The 16,825-nt window shown below is 38.0% G+C and overlaps 1 protein-coding gene across 8 annotated transcripts in view; it reads right to left on the reverse strand.

Annotated features, from left to right (window-relative positions):
• scn8ab (sodium channel, voltage gated, type VIII, alpha subunit b) overlaps window positions 1–16,825 on the reverse strand; it is a 62,498-nt gene that overhangs the window by 17,652 nt on the left and 28,021 nt on the right. For 6 of the 8 annotated variants that reach the window (XM_089134271.1, XM_089134275.1, XM_089134269.1 and 3 more), the window contains 10 exons: window positions 16,514–16,789; window positions 13,116–13,442; window positions 10,802–10,934; window positions 10,451–10,689; window positions 9,293–9,466; window positions 7,959–8,315; window positions 7,162–7,638; window positions 3,513–3,630; window positions 2,738–2,892; window positions 1,660–1,833 (listed from right to left, as the gene is read on the reverse strand). In XM_089134271.1, coding sequence (XP_088990397.1) covers window positions 1,660–1,833; window positions 2,738–2,892; window positions 3,513–3,630; window positions 7,162–7,638; window positions 7,959–8,315; window positions 9,293–9,466; window positions 10,451–10,689; window positions 10,802–10,934; window positions 13,116–13,442; window positions 16,514–16,789 — 2,430 coding nt within the window. The remainder of the gene's footprint in view (window positions 1–1,659; window positions 1,834–2,737; window positions 2,893–3,512; window positions 3,631–7,161; window positions 7,639–7,958; window positions 8,316–9,292; window positions 9,467–10,450; window positions 10,690–10,801; window positions 10,935–13,115; window positions 13,443–16,513; window positions 16,790–16,825) is intronic. The other 2 variants (XM_089134273.1, XM_089134272.1) reach the window with 1 other exon arrangement.

Genomic DNA, 16,825 nt, shown 5'->3' on the forward strand with positions numbered 1-16,825 from the left:
ACAACTGCCAAACAGACAAGTCTGGGGAGGCAAACAGATGTAACTGTGCAGCCCCCGAAGTTGTCCCAGAACAGCTGGACCGTCAGGGAATGGAGTCTCCATAGGAGGAGGTGGCGGGTGAGTTGCAACATGCGAGGGGAGTGTATTGCAACGGTCGCAATGTTGTCTGTACAGACCACAGTCCAGTACATGCTTGCTGGACAGCAGCATTTTGCAGTGTCTCAATACAAGGTGTACCCCTGTTACTGCATTCCCGTTTGTATGTAGCCCCTCAGCCGGTGTTGGTGGACACTTGTTCTAGGTGTGCTGGTCCGGAGAAACAAAAAGATCTGATCACGGGTTAAGGGTTTGGAGGCAATCTATTGCGACTGCGTCTGCCATGTGCCCCAGGAGCCTCTGAAAAGTTTCAGTGGGACCATTTCTTACTTCTTAACAGCACCGACCAGACACGCTCTTCTCAGGAGGCGAATCCATCTACATACCAGAAAAAGAGATCATCAGCACGTGAAGACCTAACTGCCTGTTTAGTACTCGGAGGGTAGGGCTTTGTCCTGAGACTTCGACCCCTCGGATGTAAGAACACGGGCATGGCCTGCATTGTGTAAGGATAGAGATCTGAAGTACGAGTTCTTTAGGTTGAACGCTGCAGACCAATCTTGAGGATGGAGCATTTGAAAACGCATTTCTTCGTTCGCAACTTGAACGGAAGCTTGTAAAGGGCCCGACTCAAAAGATGCAGGTCCAGGTCTTGTCGTAACTTGGAGTGACCGGGTCAATCTTATCCTTCGCCTGTAGGACTGTGATGACCGTGCACATGACATGTGTTTCAGTCACTGAACACCGAATAGTGCTGAAGTTGGTTGGACGCCGGCCGAACTGAATCGTAAAGCCGAGTCTGCTGGTACAGAGGAATCAGCTGGATTGGTTGGGAGCATTTTCAAGGCTTCTACAAACCGGGCCAGGGAACCAAGTCTACCACAGACATACCCAACTTCCGCCCAAGTTTGGCAGTGTCTAACATAGGCTGGACGGCCTGCCTGTGGCTGGCTCCACGCTGAGGCCTGGGTAGAGGGGAGACGAGAATCCCCTGTCCAAGAGGCAGCAGCCACCGGAAACAGGTGTGTTACGACAGACTGCTCCATTGGAGGAATAGCCTCGTAACTCTTCACTGCTCCTCTGTCAAGGGTAGTGAGGGGGAGGAGCTACTCATGTAGTTTGTGGCAGAGAAAGGTGCCATCCAAGACCTGGTAAGCTCTCCATGCACTTGGCAAAGAAAGGCACTGGGGCGGTGGGACAATCTAACCGAGACTGTTCATAACTGCGTGACGTAGAACGTGAGCGCTTGAAAAGGAACATGACTAATAAATAGATTAAAGTAAGTGGCGCAGCACCCAAGCATTCTAAATCAAATCTAATTTTAAGATAATGACCACTGACCACTCAAAGCAGACCACAAGGACCAAAAGGAATAGAATAGGAAAACATATAAATTGCCCAAATGACTAACAATGCACCATGAAATAATCAAAACTACTGTATACATCTGCAAAATAATCCATCTGTACTGTGTGAAAATTAAGTTATTTGTGAGAGCATCACATGATGAGGCACTGCAAGGGATAATGGCAGTGATCTATGGGCATACTATAAGTTACTTACATCCACAATGAAGAAGTCCAGCCAGCACCATGCATTGGTGAAGTATTTGACGAACCCATAGGCCACCCATTTTAGCAACATTTCGAGGATGAAGATGTATGTGAAGACACTGTCTGCATATTGTAGTATGATCTGGATGGTTTTTCTCTGTTCAATGTAAACATCCTCAAACGCCTTAGAAACAAAACAGAGAAAAGGGATTTATTTTCATCAGCATTTAATTAGGCCATCATTTCTGAATGCTCATTTCATTTCTCTACTTTTTGTAATATTAATTCACATATTTAACATTTTTGTTAAGGTAAATGTATCTAGTATAACGATGCATGTTTGTCAAAAATAATTGTTTTGTTTGATAAATTGATTTCATCTGTAAAATTCTCACAATCACTTTCAGTCCCTGACATCACCAAAGTGTGGCACTGCAGCCCCACTTACTTTAGCTCACACTTTCACTTCAGTGGGAGTTTGGCTATGGTCCCTAACAGCAGCTGTGAGAGAGGCAGCAGCATCTTCTGCATGTGGGGCATTTTTCTACAGCATTTGGCTATAGTCCCTAACAGCAGACATGAGATACTGCAGCCCCAAGACAGACTGCTGAGGTGCAGCGGCCGGTTCAGCGCAATATAGTGATAGCCATTAGCAACTTACATATATCATATAGCACACAGCATGTTATGCAGCCTCAATCACATTACAATCTACCTGCACTACTGTTCTAGTGCATTAGTTTTGCACATATAGGTTTTCCCTCAGAAGGTCAACTAAACATTCAATTAATTGTTACCCTGTTATCAAAAGACATCTAAATACTTAAAACATTATTTGATTGACTTTGTGATTTTATAGAAACATACATTTATTAAACATAAAAATGTATACAAGTAAAAAGGAAGAGAGTTCCTTTAGTTATTTATTTATGGGTTTTTTTTGTGCTTTGTGTGCTTCAAGCACTTCACAAAAATGATTGGAGCACCAAGTGTACAGCATCTGTCGAAATGATTGCACTTTTGAGAGAAAAGCAGCTTCTACATTTAAATAATAATTGTACAGTGCGTGTCCATGCGTGTGACCTCACCAAAGCTCCAGAGCTGAGAAGAATCATAAAAATGATGAGCGTTTCAAACCAGTTGTGTTCAACAATGAGGTAGCAAGTTTTCCTCAGAAACCACCAGTACTTCCCCCAGCCCTCAGTAATAGGCACGTCACAACATTTGTACCGTGCCACACAGGCTGAAAAACATATTACATATATGCTGAATACACATATATTTCATATTGACACTCACAGTGCTTGCTTTATTGCCTAAGGGTAAACACATTTACTACAATAAATATATTAGGGTTGCACAGATTTTTTGGGCCGATGCCGATTTTAACAAACAACTGTTGGCCGAATCCTATACTGATATTTGTCACTTGATCTCTTATTTGAACTTTTGTCATTAAAATAGATGTTTTGCTTATGTTTTGAAATAGAAAAGTTAAAAATCCATGCATTAAGGTATACTAGCTAGTTTATTGCTGCATCATCAAATAATTTATATAGAACATGGATTGGATCCATATAACATTCAACAGTCCAACATTAATACAACAACAAAGATGCAAGCGAACAAGGGAATTTTCATTTATATAGTTAATATTAATTATAGTCCACAAATGGCTTGGGTATGCAGAGTTATATACTGTTATATATATTACATAACCATGTTTTTCTTTTCTCATTTCTTAATTCATTGTAATTCGGTCAAACTATTTCTTCAACTGACAGGCCTACTAAATAGTCAGACATAAAGTATTTAAGAAAGTCAGATGTAAAAGTTAATGTACATTAACTTTCAAACTCTCACCCTCAGTCCAGCAGGCCTCTGGGTCTAAGTATTCCTCTACGACCTCCACTACAGCCATTTCCTCTTCATCAGGCTTTATGTCAATAGTACTTCCCTCGGTAGAGCTGGTGTCATCCAGCTAAAGGGAAAAAACACATACCAAAATAGATTTGATTTATTTTGATTAATTCTTCTACTTCTATTTGATCTATTTATTTTAACTAGAGTCTTTTCAGATGGTCACACAAACAAGGTCAAAACACAAGGTTCACTCAAATGAAAAAACATAAAATATGCTGAATCAACTTAATTCGACTTTTTGTCACAAATTAATATGATTATGTTAAACCCACTGTTAAATGAAAGTTACCATAATCATTTTGTGCTGGTACTACGTGAATCATTTTTTGACAACTAACATTTTTTGTGGACAGTTACACTAATAACCAGCGTGCTTTGCATCAGACTGCATTAGCACAGTAACATTTTGAACGATTTGGACTTGTTAGTGCTGAAAATTCAGTTACGTTGGAGATTTAGAAGAGTTTGTATTATGTTTTTCAGTTTTGTATGAACCATTGTATAGAAGACTGCTGCTTGTGCTCAGGATGTTTGTGGTTACATGATGACTATGATGTTTTTTTGCTTCACTCAATTAGCAAAAATTGTGCTTATTACCAGTAATGAGACCACTTGCTCATCCAAAATGTTGTATATAATAATTAGCAAAATTGTCTTTAGTATATTAGCATGTGCTATTGCTAGTTGACACAGGAACTTAAATTTATTAAGTTGGTTAAACAACACATTATTTGTTTAAATTAACTTGTTTTATTCCTGTTGTAACATGGAAAATGTTGTCTTAATTTAGTCTTCTACTTCTTCTAATTCTAAATTGTCTTAATTATTTGTGTGTGCATGCGTGTAATTGATATCAGCACCTGAGATGCTGTAGTAAGTTCTAAACTAGTAAGTTCTAAACTGAAGTCAGATGTGTCCTAGCGCTAACCTTCACTGTTCTTCTGGGTGTCTAACTTAATTAGCATTCACTCTACCTAAGACACAATTAACCTTGACTCGACACTAACTGAATTAACAAGGTTAAAAACTATAATCTACATATGCAAATCAGACAGTGATGAATGACTATTTGCTGTATTTTATGCAAATCACGTGTTCTATTGACTTTTGTTGCATATTATGATACATCACAGTTGTATTTACGTCTATCTTACTACAGAAAATATTAATGCTGAGAAAAAATGAGCAACATCCTATTTATAGTTAATATCTTAATTATAATATAATAAATATTATATCATATAAATTGTTATATAATAATAATTATTCTGATTACTAATAAATAATATAAAAGTAATAATATTCAATTATATGAATGTGAATGTATATAATGTATAATATTATTAAAAGGAAGTAACTTAAATGTGGCATGTGTGGAGTCACCATATTCTCTTACTGCAAGTACCTACAGTATCTTAATTTAATAAGAATGCAAACACAGGCACATCTATTCATACAAACACATTCCTAAGCCTACTGGAAGAGCTTGACCCTGATCACAGCAGGCCAAGATGACACAGCTGTTTTATAAAACCCTAAATGTTAATACACAAACACACCGGCAGTCGGAAGCATCAAAGGCATAAAATAACCCTTACACACCACCACTGCAGTCCTCCCTGACCCAGCCTGGCCAATCAGAAATGAAGACCCACCCAGCACTGCTCTGACTGGCTAACAAAAATGATCTACTGTAATGCCACTGGCTAGATGTTCAGCGCATGTAGTTCAGCAGTACTGGATCTGTTACATCTAAACTGGGTCAAGGTGACCCAGTCTTTGCACAGAGACCAGGACAATGACAGAAGAGTCAGTATAAATGTATGTGCTACACATGTTAAACTCCATTTGATTTTAGATGACAACTGACTGCTGACATTCTTTTGGTTCAATCTGCTCCCTGGTAGCATGCTAATACATATATAGAACTATTGAATACCTTTTAGGGGCTAGCTATGCTCTTTGTTATGAGGGATATAGTATATAGCAGGTTTAAAGGGATAGTTAACTTCAAAATTAAAATTCTGTCATCATATCACCCTCAAGATGTTTCAAACCTGTATGAATTTCTTTCTTCTGCTGAACACAAAGGAAGATATTTTGAATAATGGCAATAACCAAACAGTTAACTGGACCCATTGACTTCCATAGTAGAAAAAAAAAAAATACTATGGAAGTCAATGGGTCCAGTCCGGTTACTGCCATTTTTCCATATATCTTCCTTTGTGTTCAGCAGAAGAAAGAAATTCGTACAGGTTTTAAACAACTTGAGGGTGAGTATATGATGGCAGAATTTCATTTTGAATTGAACTATCCCTTTAATAACCTAATTTTATTGAAATTTACACACATATGCACGTGTCCCAGCACACACACACACACACATTCAAAGGAAAAACATTACATCATCTGGTGGACTGCATCTATTCTTTGGCTGAGTGGCTCAGCACTCAGCAGAAGCAGCAAGGCAATAAATCACAGGAATAGCACAACTCAACATTCTTATACTGCCTGCAAAGCCTTAATCCACCCATACTGCTGTAATCTGCAGCTCGTAATCAACTACCGAGACTGACTTTATCTACACACTGTCATAATCTGATCACACTTCCTTTGATTAAGGTTTCTCATCATTTGATAAATTAAAATATATACATTTAAGCATAAAGCATTTAGTTCCTGAAATATCAAATACAAAATAAAAATGACTAGTTTACTTTACAGTTCAATGCAGTCCTAATAATTTATATTTATTTGAGTCATCCTCTACTGAATCAAGGAGACTCCTTTTGTCATTTTATGAATACATAAGTCATGTTTAATTAAAAGGCCCTATTATGGCTTTAGGAAATTTATAAATTGATGTGACTGAATGTTACAAAGTCATTTTGTACCAGGAAAAAAAAGTCTCACTCCTTCAGCCAACTCTTTCTGAAGAAAAATGATGAAAAAAGCAACATGGACTCAAAATGATGATCCTTGTGAATTCTGAACAGTAAGCAGCAGTAGTAAGGCATTTTCAATTCCTTGAAGAATACAGTATGGGCTATATACAATTTTTCACTGCTTTTCTTCACCCTAATATATATACAGTGTATATATATATATATTTTTTTTTTACAATAAGCTCAGCACCTGCTTTAGTTTTAATATATGAAGTCATCAGAAAATAATTATTTTTAAACAATTATATGTACATCTAAATAATACAGTTTTATTCTGAGATTATAGAATTCATATTAATAAGAGTTTCCCCAAGAGTGAATGAAAAATAACTAATAATGTCTTTTATTAAACATTTTCTCTATAAAAATCCAGTATGGAATTAAAAGTAGCATTACAATATGTTAGCTCTGACCCTAGTATAAGAGGTGCTTCTGATGCTGCTTTGGTGTTGTCATTTTTATTAGATTTTTTGCTACTGCCATTACAACCATTCATCATTCACTTAAACCTGTGTAATACCAAAGACTGAATGTATAACAACATGATAAGAGTTGGTCTTCCACGTCTGAAATAGCTATCAAGAGGCAAATATAATAATGGCGCCAAGTGAATTGACATTCCTTAAAAGGAACAATATACTCACATCTTTGCTATTTTCCACATCAGACTCACTGCTGAAGTCCTCTGTGTTGAGGTTCTCAAAGTCCGACTCTCCCACAGCGATGGGAACCCGTACAGTTAGGTTGGGGTTGTGTATGAAGGACATGGGCTCGTCATCAATCATGTACTTTCCTACGCTGCTACCAATGCCGCTTGTGGTGCCATTACCATTCTTGGGGTAATTCAGATCACCACATTTAATGTCCACACCAGTGTGGTTACCCATGAGGTTGAGTTTTTTGTCATACATGTCATCAAGAGGTTTGTCTTCGTCTTCCAAAGGTTTCTTCTTCAGGATGTGTGCCACCAATAGACGTACGTGAATTTTGAACCAAGCGATACCCTTCTTAATGCGGATCACTGAAATCTGCAGGTTGTTCATCTCACCGTCATCATCTGTGGCTGCCAGATTATCAGCACTGAAAGAGCTGAGCAACAAGGCCAAGAACAGGTTCAGCACCTGATCAAGAGAAAGATAAACAATTTAGCTTTTTATGTTGCACTTAATTGTAGACTTGAAGTCTACAAGACCATAGGCTGTCCCGTTTGACATTTTTTGGTTCAACCATGATCAAGATGCATCCTGAATGGACCCTTTTTTGAAGACTTTAATATCAATGTCATTATTTCAACAATGTGCAAACCCCAATGAGGCCCAAACTCCTTCTGAACCACAAAATGACACAGGATACCCTACATGCTTGCAGGACATTTTTTACATTGAGGGAGGAAATAGTGACAAAGAAGCTGAACTGCAACATTGGAAACTTTAAAACTCACCACCAAGTTTCCAATGACCATCACCATCATGAATACAGTGAGACACATTGTTTGTCCAGCCACCTCCATACAGTCCCACATGGTCTCAATCCATTCTCCGCACAGCACCCGGAACACAATAAGAAAGGAGTGGAAAAAGTCGTTCATGTGCCAGCGGGGCAGCTCACAGCTCGGTGCAATCTTACACACACAGTCTTTATAGCTCTTCCCAAACAGCTGCATTCCCACCACAGCAAAGATGAAGACGATGATGGCCAGCACCAGGGTCAGGTTTCCCAAAGCTCCCACAGAGTTACCAATGATCTTTATCAGCATGTTCAGAGTGGGCCATGATTTAGCCAGCTTAAACACCCTCAGCTGTATGAGAGAGAAGTTTGGGATTCACAAAAGGATTGCAGTGAGAAAATATGAGACATTGTACACTACCCAAAAATTTGGGGACAGAAAAAATTAAAAATTCATTTTAATGCTCACCAAGGCAGCATTTATTTGATCAAAAATGCAGTAAAAACAAGTAATATTGCGAATTATGTCTACAATTTAAATAAATTATTACATTTATTAGTCCAGTGTTCAGTGTCCCATGATTCTTCAGATTCTAATATGGTGATCTGGTGCCTGAAGAAGCATTTTTTATTATTATTAATGGTGAAAACAGTTGTGATGCTTAATATTTTGTGGAAACCTTTCCTTATTTAATTAATAGAAAGTTAGTTTTTAATAGATTTTTTGCAGCTAACTTATAAATGTATTTACTGTCACTTTTGATCATTTCAATGTGTCCTTGCTGAATAAAAATATACATTTCTTGACAAATAAAAAAAAAATCGGTAACGTTTCCTTACAGTACAGTACTTACAGTGAACTTAGCTAGAAAGTACTGGCTAAAATAAGGTAAGTACATGGGTTAGGAGTAGGTTCAGGGTTAGTACCTAGTTATTATGCAGTAATTGTAATAACTATAAAAGTACATAGTATGTACATGGGTAACAGGACTGTAAAAGGAAGCGTTACCAAAATATCTTACTAACCCCAAACTTTTGAATGGTAGAGTATATACAACTATGGATGTCATAACAAAATGTCAGTAGTTCATACCAATACCAATAAAATAACACTATTGTTGATACCAGATCTGATACCAAATTAAAAACTGATATGCTAATATATACAATTAAATATTTACATAAATATTACACACAGGACAAAAATAGAGATGGATGAATTCAAATGCAAGGCACTAGTGATGCTTTCATATCTAATACAATTTGGTACTACTATCTACAGTATCATACAAAAACATGTGCATGGACTTGTCTTCACTCATAACGCACCAATCTGAAGGATCTGAGCACAGACAGCCCCTCTACATCAGACAACCCCAGCTCCACCAAACTCAGGCTCACAATGAAGCCATCAAAGATATTCCAGCCCTCCTGGAAGTAGTAGTATGGATCCATGGCTACCAGCTTTGCAAACATTTCAGCTGTAAAGATACCCGTGAACACCTGAAATGAAAAATAATAAAAATAGATAAAGGAAAATGTCATAGGATGACCATAACAACAATGTTGATGGAAAATTTGATGTTAGATTGCCAATGTAGATAAATATGTTAGTATCTAGTCAACAGAAGAAAAAAAGTAACTTAGATTGTAGGTATACAAACATGTTGGGGTTTATTTTTATGATAATTTCCAGCTATAATTTACTGGAATGCTCCATTGCAAAGACCAGATTTGAACTTTCCTTTAAAAAAATTAATATGTTTATGCTGAGTTGTCGAATATTCTAAAAATTTTGAACACTGGACATGTTGGTTAACAGTTTATCACTGTACAGAGCTGCGTGAAATATTAATCTTTTGCTTCCTGTACAAGAGCCTACACATTTCAGAATCAGATGCGAGAAGGAGGGGATGGGTTGTAGAAGATACTAGAGACTGGAACGATTGCAGAAGATTGGTGTAATGCAGGCTGTATTTTTCAATGTAGGTAGATCATATTCTGATGAGCAGATATCAGTGCTACACTGCCAGAGACATAACTTAAAATGGGAATGTGGGACAGGGTCCAGTGTTGCTGCTCAACACAGAAATGAGAAGATGGTTAGGACTGAGAAAGGAAACCATGGAATTTAGGACAGTCAAATGATTTAAAAATGCAATTAAATTAATTACATGATCAATTAAACCTATATATATATATATATATATATATATATATATATATAAATAATTCAAATATAATTCAAATAAAACATTTACTCAAAATAATGTGCTAATCATAGTGCAAAACCACCTGCATTCTGTTCCACTCTGTCTCAACACAAGAACGCATCCTGTATGTATTGCCCCTTTGACTTTTTGTGGTTAAAGCGCAAAACTTAGAGCATAGTATAACTTAAGTGCCATGTTTTTTGATTACTGTGTCATGCACAAGGCATTTCAAAAAATGTAAAACAGTCAGTGACATTCGTCTCCATCTTCTTACCAGGTTTCCAACAGAAAGCACCCCCTCAAATTCTTCTGTCATGGGATAATGCTCCATGGCCATGAAGATTGTGTTAAGCACAATGCATATAGTAATAGCCAGGTCTACAAACGGGTCCATCACGATGAGGTTGACAATCTCTTTTATTTTCATCCAGAGTGGGCAGCACTCCCATATCAAGAATGTGTTGGAAAACTTATACCAGCAGGGTGGACATTTTCTCTGAGACTCCGCAAGCTCTAAGGTGAAAAAAAGAATAAGGAGAGATCAAAATATTGAAAGCAGACAGACAGAAAGTTGGATGGATGGATGGATAGATGGTTAGATGGATAGATAGATGTCACATTATACCTTCCGCCAGCGTGTTTGTTACAACCGTCATTGCACTATTGGCTCGCTCCTTCCGACTAAAGGAAGTATTGAGCTGGTCCACTGACACCATTAGAGAACCTGAGTGTTTTCTCTTCCCCTCCACCTCTGTGGTCTGATGACATGATGTGAAGAAAGACAAAGATCAAAGATGGAATTGTTTTGAAGAACCATGTAACCCATGTCAACACACATGCGCACAAGCTGACAGAAACACAAGCCCAAACTCATACTCAACTGTATTGTTCCATTTAGACACTCCTGAATTGTCTGCTATATTCCTAATTTTCTCTCTAAATAAAGAATCGTACCTAAATACGTCTCAAATTGAGTTTAAACAAACGACTTGCTTTAATAGAATTGGGTTATTTGCAAGACAACAGCATATAGACCTACCATAGATTCCCTCACATTCTCCAGTGAGTAGCTACATAATATACAGAGTCATACATAACCCTCAATTTGAAATTAAAGTTTCCATTCTTGGCTTTTATACACTAGACCAAAAAGTATAAATAATTGAAGCCTTGAACCCCCCAAAAATTCATCTTTGGGTGTATTTAACTCTATTCATTTAACTCTATGATATATACGATTGTAAATGAAAGATATCTAGCCTTTTTTTTTACTTTAGATACAAGACCTATCATTCATCACTGCCAGCTGCTCAAAAGGTTGCCTACTTGTCCTCCAGAGAACATCATCATGCAAGAAGACAATTTACACATTGCTTAAGGCCCAGTTTTCACTGCCATTAGAAACATCTTTTGAATATCAATTCACTTGGTATTGTTAGTGTTGGTCAAGACAATAGCCCATTTCACACATACAGTCTTTACTGGTAAATTACCATTAAGATATCATGTGTGAACAGGACCTTTTCAAAAATACAATTCCTCCACACCAAAACAACAAGCTTATGCTGCATTCACGGCATAACATCCTCACCTCCCGGTTCACATTCTCAGACTCAGATTTATACTTTTGTACAATTTATACGTTTATACGTTATACACATGGCAACACTATCAACGCCGAAATGAATCTGCAGCAGTCAGGTGGTACAAATCAGCGTTCTCATTATTATTGTAATGTTATGTGTTTTGAGAGTTAATTGAGTTAATTATCCGCTTTGCAGACTCTGCTCTGGTTGTCCGCGTTCATCTGTTTTGCAGTAGGTGTGGAGATTTGGAGATGCTCTTAAGAAAGGGATCTTATTTCAAAGCTAGCTTGCTATTTCTTGCCTCTTCGAAATTTCCTTTCCTGCCTTTAATTTTCTTTTCTATGCAAAGATGAGCTAGATGCGCCACCTCTCGTGCTCGAAACAATGCCTTCTTTCCATTCATCAGTGCTGTGGTTCTGCAGTTATTGCATCTTCATCCAGGTGGACGAAGGAAACTGCTCAGCGTTTAAAGGTCATTTCTGATTCACAACACAGAGTTTACTGGTATTTTGGTACTGATGTGTTAATGGTATCATACCGTGCTTGTGCTAACAGCAGATTTGTGTATTTACCAGAAAAGTCGTTTTAGGAATTTACTTTAATTTATCAGAATTGCTGAAATGGGCTAATGTATATCTGTTTCTTTCAATTTTTAGATTTTACATTGCAATTACTTGGTTGCCTGTTCAGACAGCATGCTGTACAGCTGGGTGAAAACTGGGCCCGAGATCATGCTTTCTACACAGGAGGAGAAGGCAAAGAGAGTATAAGGATGTCAATCCACCATGCTATTTAATGAGGAAGAATGCTGTTATTGGAAAGGTAAGGATAGGTTTTTCTTGCATCACACTTTTTTTTTTTGGAAGGAAACAGAGTGGTCCTGAAATCCTGAGTTAAACTTGATGTTATGGTTGACATGAAGGTGTGGGTTAAGTGTGACCTGAAGAATATTTTAGGTAACTTATTTGGTAATATGGTAATGTAAATTAGGTTTAGAGGGGATGGGTTTCATGATAAGTTAAGGACAGGTATTAATGTGCACAAAATGACCCCTCGAAAAGTCCCCCAATTTTTTTTTTTTGATTGGCCAAGCCATTCACAGAGGGAGAGCACTGGCAGGGAGTGGGACTAGTAAGATTGTTAATCAAGACATGAAGGGAAAAAAGAGACAAGAAAGGGAGGAATTTTGGAGTTAAGAAAGAACAGACAGATTAGAAACTCAGTGAAGGAAAGGACAGAGTCAAAATGCGGTAAGCGAAACGGGAAAGAGAGAGGAAAAATCTGAACTGGAATCATAATCGGCCACTTTTGTCATGCCTATACTCTGAACCTGCCCCCTGTGGACGTCCTTACACTGTCATCAGAAGCTGCCTTATCTATTTTCACCTCAGGCAGTAGCCGGCCGGGTCCAGGCCCGATCAGAGACACCACGCCATTGCAGTCCACCGTGCTGTTTCTCTTGCAGCCTGGGTGGGGTGCCAGTGGGTTAATGCGTGAGGAACCCTGGCTGTAGCCGCTGTAGCTGCTGCGCCTGTATGGGACAAAGAGGGAGCCGCGGCGGTCTTCGCTCTCCTCGACCGTGCTGTGCTCATCGTCCGCAAACTCGTTCTCCGAGCCCTTGAAGCTGAATATACTGCTGCGGCGGGACATGAAGGGCGAGCCAGGGATACTCAACAGGGACTGTAAAAAAAAAGAAGATCGACACACATGTGAATGAGGAATCTTTAATGAGTGCAAGAAGCCAGAACAACATATAAAATTGAGAAGAAAAAGATGTTTGCATCGCATTGATTTCCCATTCTTTTTTCTGAGTGGTCTGCCAACTTGTGACTCTTAGAGACGTGGAGAACAATAACTGCTGACCAAAATCATTAAATTAATTATTTAACAGATAACTGCAGGACACTTCTGATATTCAGAGAACCCTGGTTCTCTATTCTATAATAACTTAGAACCCAGTAAAGCTGACCAATGCAACTCAGCATGAAATCAAAGACCGTTTACTGTCTTATATATATATATTATAATTTATATATTTATAAACATTTATCATTTTGTTCAACAAAATGCGTGTCGCGTGTGCTATAGGGTTACTGATGTATATGAGTTGGGAAGAGGAGTGACCATATATGCATTTTCCTGAGGGAAAAAAAATCACTCGTGAGCTCCGACGACAGCAAAAATAGCACCATGTACGCCCGGCTTGCAATTTAGTCTATTAAAATTCATTTTCGAAAAGCTGAAATAAAATATTAATGTTAGATGAAAAACTAGAAATGTTGCCTTGGCAACTAACAAAAATAAAATAACTGATAAAGTACTGATAAAAATACATAGAAATAATTAGAAATATATATATATATTGTATTACAATAGCACACAAAAAAATTAATAAAATTAAACTAAAATTAAAACTATGAAAATGTACAAATAGAAGCTAAATCAAAACATTAATAAATACTATAAAGGTATGTGAAGAATACCAAAATAACACTGCTTGAAATGACTTAATTTAACCAAATATGTATTAGTCAGCTATTTAGCAATTGTAATGAAAACTTTTAGTAAACTTACATTCTATGACTGATTCTGGAAAATTGTAACACCTAAACTTCACAATCCATTATTTTCACATTAAAGATTCTGTTTTACAAAGAAACATATAATATTAAGGTAGCTTAATGTGTTAGTGTGCTCTTATACCAAAAGGAATCAGTTATCCTACTGCAGAACACTCGCTTCTGACTACAAAAATCACTTCCCATTTGAAATACACAGATGATCCAAAATGCTAGTTGAGGCCACTAATATTGCAGAGTTCTAACTGTTTGCTGAAATTCACTGATAATGCAGAATGCTAGTTGCTAGCGCAGGCGTTTTCTCTGCGGTGCGGCTGAGAGCCTTCTCCCTAATGGGGCGGTTGACCACTGCAAACTAAGTACAACAGAAAGAGGCCCAAATCTCTCAGCAGGGACTATTTTTCTCAGAGACCACTCACTGAAGAGAAGTGGGTTGATCTGGTAAAGGGTTGAGACCGCAGTGCTGCAATGAAAAAGTCTTACAGAGATTGCAGTGTGTTATTTCAGTATCCATAACAATCTCTAACAGTGGCTTTTCCATGCTAAATCCAAGGGGGAAAAACACTACCAGGGGTAAAACGTCAGATCACACGGTAATAGCTTAAGTCATGAAACCAGCTTCCAATTAACGGCAGCGGTTGCCCTAATACGGTGCTTTTATCCATTATCACAGTGAGGCTGATATGAGCAGAATTTGCAGGGTGGGGCACAGGAATATGACTTCCTGCCTAAGCACACCATATTACTGCTCTCATCAGATGAAAGATTTATAGCGGGTGGTTAAATAATTCACAGGGCCAGTGAAAGTATGGCGCTCCCATGCCATTCCTCACATCTCTCAACAACAACATACAGATCCCAGCATTTATCTGAAACAGGTGTTCTTACTGCCCTCGTGTTATTCGTTAAACCCCTGAGAGGTGACAAAATTAACATATGAAAGAGAGATCAAATTGAAGAACTCCAGAGCACTAGGTTTGACATGGTTTCAAGATATTTAACTGAGCTTTTAGACAAGTGTACAATCATAAATCCATAAGCTGCTGCCCAAAGCAAGACAATGAATGAGATGGAAAGAATTACAGCGATAGATAGATGGGCACTGAGCAAGAGCACTTCCTCTTCTTCTGATCTTTGAGTGTAAGGCTGAAGCACTTTGTCTAATCACCCTGGTGATATGGACGATGACTCAGCTGAAAGTGGTAGCGACTGCACAGAGCAGAGAACAGTAGTAGCAAGGGCTGGGCTGGGCTCAACTGGGTTGTGTTAGCAAATAGCAGAGGTTATCATAGCGGCTCGCTTTTGCAACATAACAGATTATAAAAGGGACGCATCAGTACAGTCAGAGAGCACAGTTGTAGATTAACTTTAATCACTCACACTACTAACAAAATACTGTCTATCAAACAAATGTGCATGGCGAATTCCCTTGGGACACTGACGAATCGTGATATGCTACATGCTATTGCTAACTGATGGCAAGGGGTATTTATGATTAAGATGGAGCTTATTCTAGAAGGAAGTTTATTGAATAAAACATGCAAAAGCCCCAGTGTGCAAGATGAGTCATTTTTGATGAATATTTTGGGTCCATTTTCCCAGATGCACAGAACACATCTATGTAAGTAAGGAAATAAATAAATAAAAGTTGCACACTGTGAATTGTTGTGTTGTGCATAAATGTTATATTTTTGGCCCTGTAAATAGTCAAAATGTTTTACTGATTTGTTTGATTGTTTTAATTAGTTAAATTTTAAATGGTCCTGTGGTGTAACAATTAGAAAAAAAGATTATTCAGTAATATATTGGTTAATATAAGGTTATAAAAGCTGCATGCATAATAATAATAATAATAATAATACATTATTTTAGATGGAGTACAGCTTGTTCCACCATTGGACATGTCAACTACTGTATATCTGGTAAAAAATAGCTATCAGAGATGGAATCTAGGTCAATAGTTTTTCAAAAAGACAAAAAGAAAATAGTTTTATAATGACAACAAAGAACAACACCTCTTATATTCATTTGCACCTTAGTGTTCTTATATTAAGTATGAATGAACATAATAATGAGGATCTCCTCTTCAAGAAACTCACTGTACCTCTCATTGCCTAGCCAGACATATCATTTAGCCCTAAACTTCTTCTGTGGAAATAACCCCGGTCTCACCTGGTTCATGATTGAGGCCTTCCGCCCAAGCCTGTTGTCTCTGAAACGGAAGCGGCTCCTCTTGCTGCCGTCATCAGATTCTGACTTGACCACCTTCTCGCTGTCACCTTTCTCCTCCTGTTCTTTCTTCCACTTTTTCTTTCTGTTCCTTCGCTCCTTGGCACTCTTAGAGCTCAGCTTGGACACCTCAGAGGAACTGCGAGAGAGATGCCCTCCCCCATCGCCCTCTACAGCATCTTCAGATACTGTACCGGCCGATGTTGCCATGGCATTGGCCTAGTGATGAGGGGCAAATGGACAAGAATGAGAACA

Source organism: Pimephales promelas, chromosome 8 (assembly GCF_988280905.1).
Source record: "Pimephales promelas chromosome 8, fPimPro1.hap1.1, whole genome shotgun sequence".
In the NCBI taxonomy this organism is placed as follows: domain Eukaryota; kingdom Metazoa; phylum Chordata; class Actinopteri; order Cypriniformes; family Leuciscidae; genus Pimephales; species Pimephales promelas.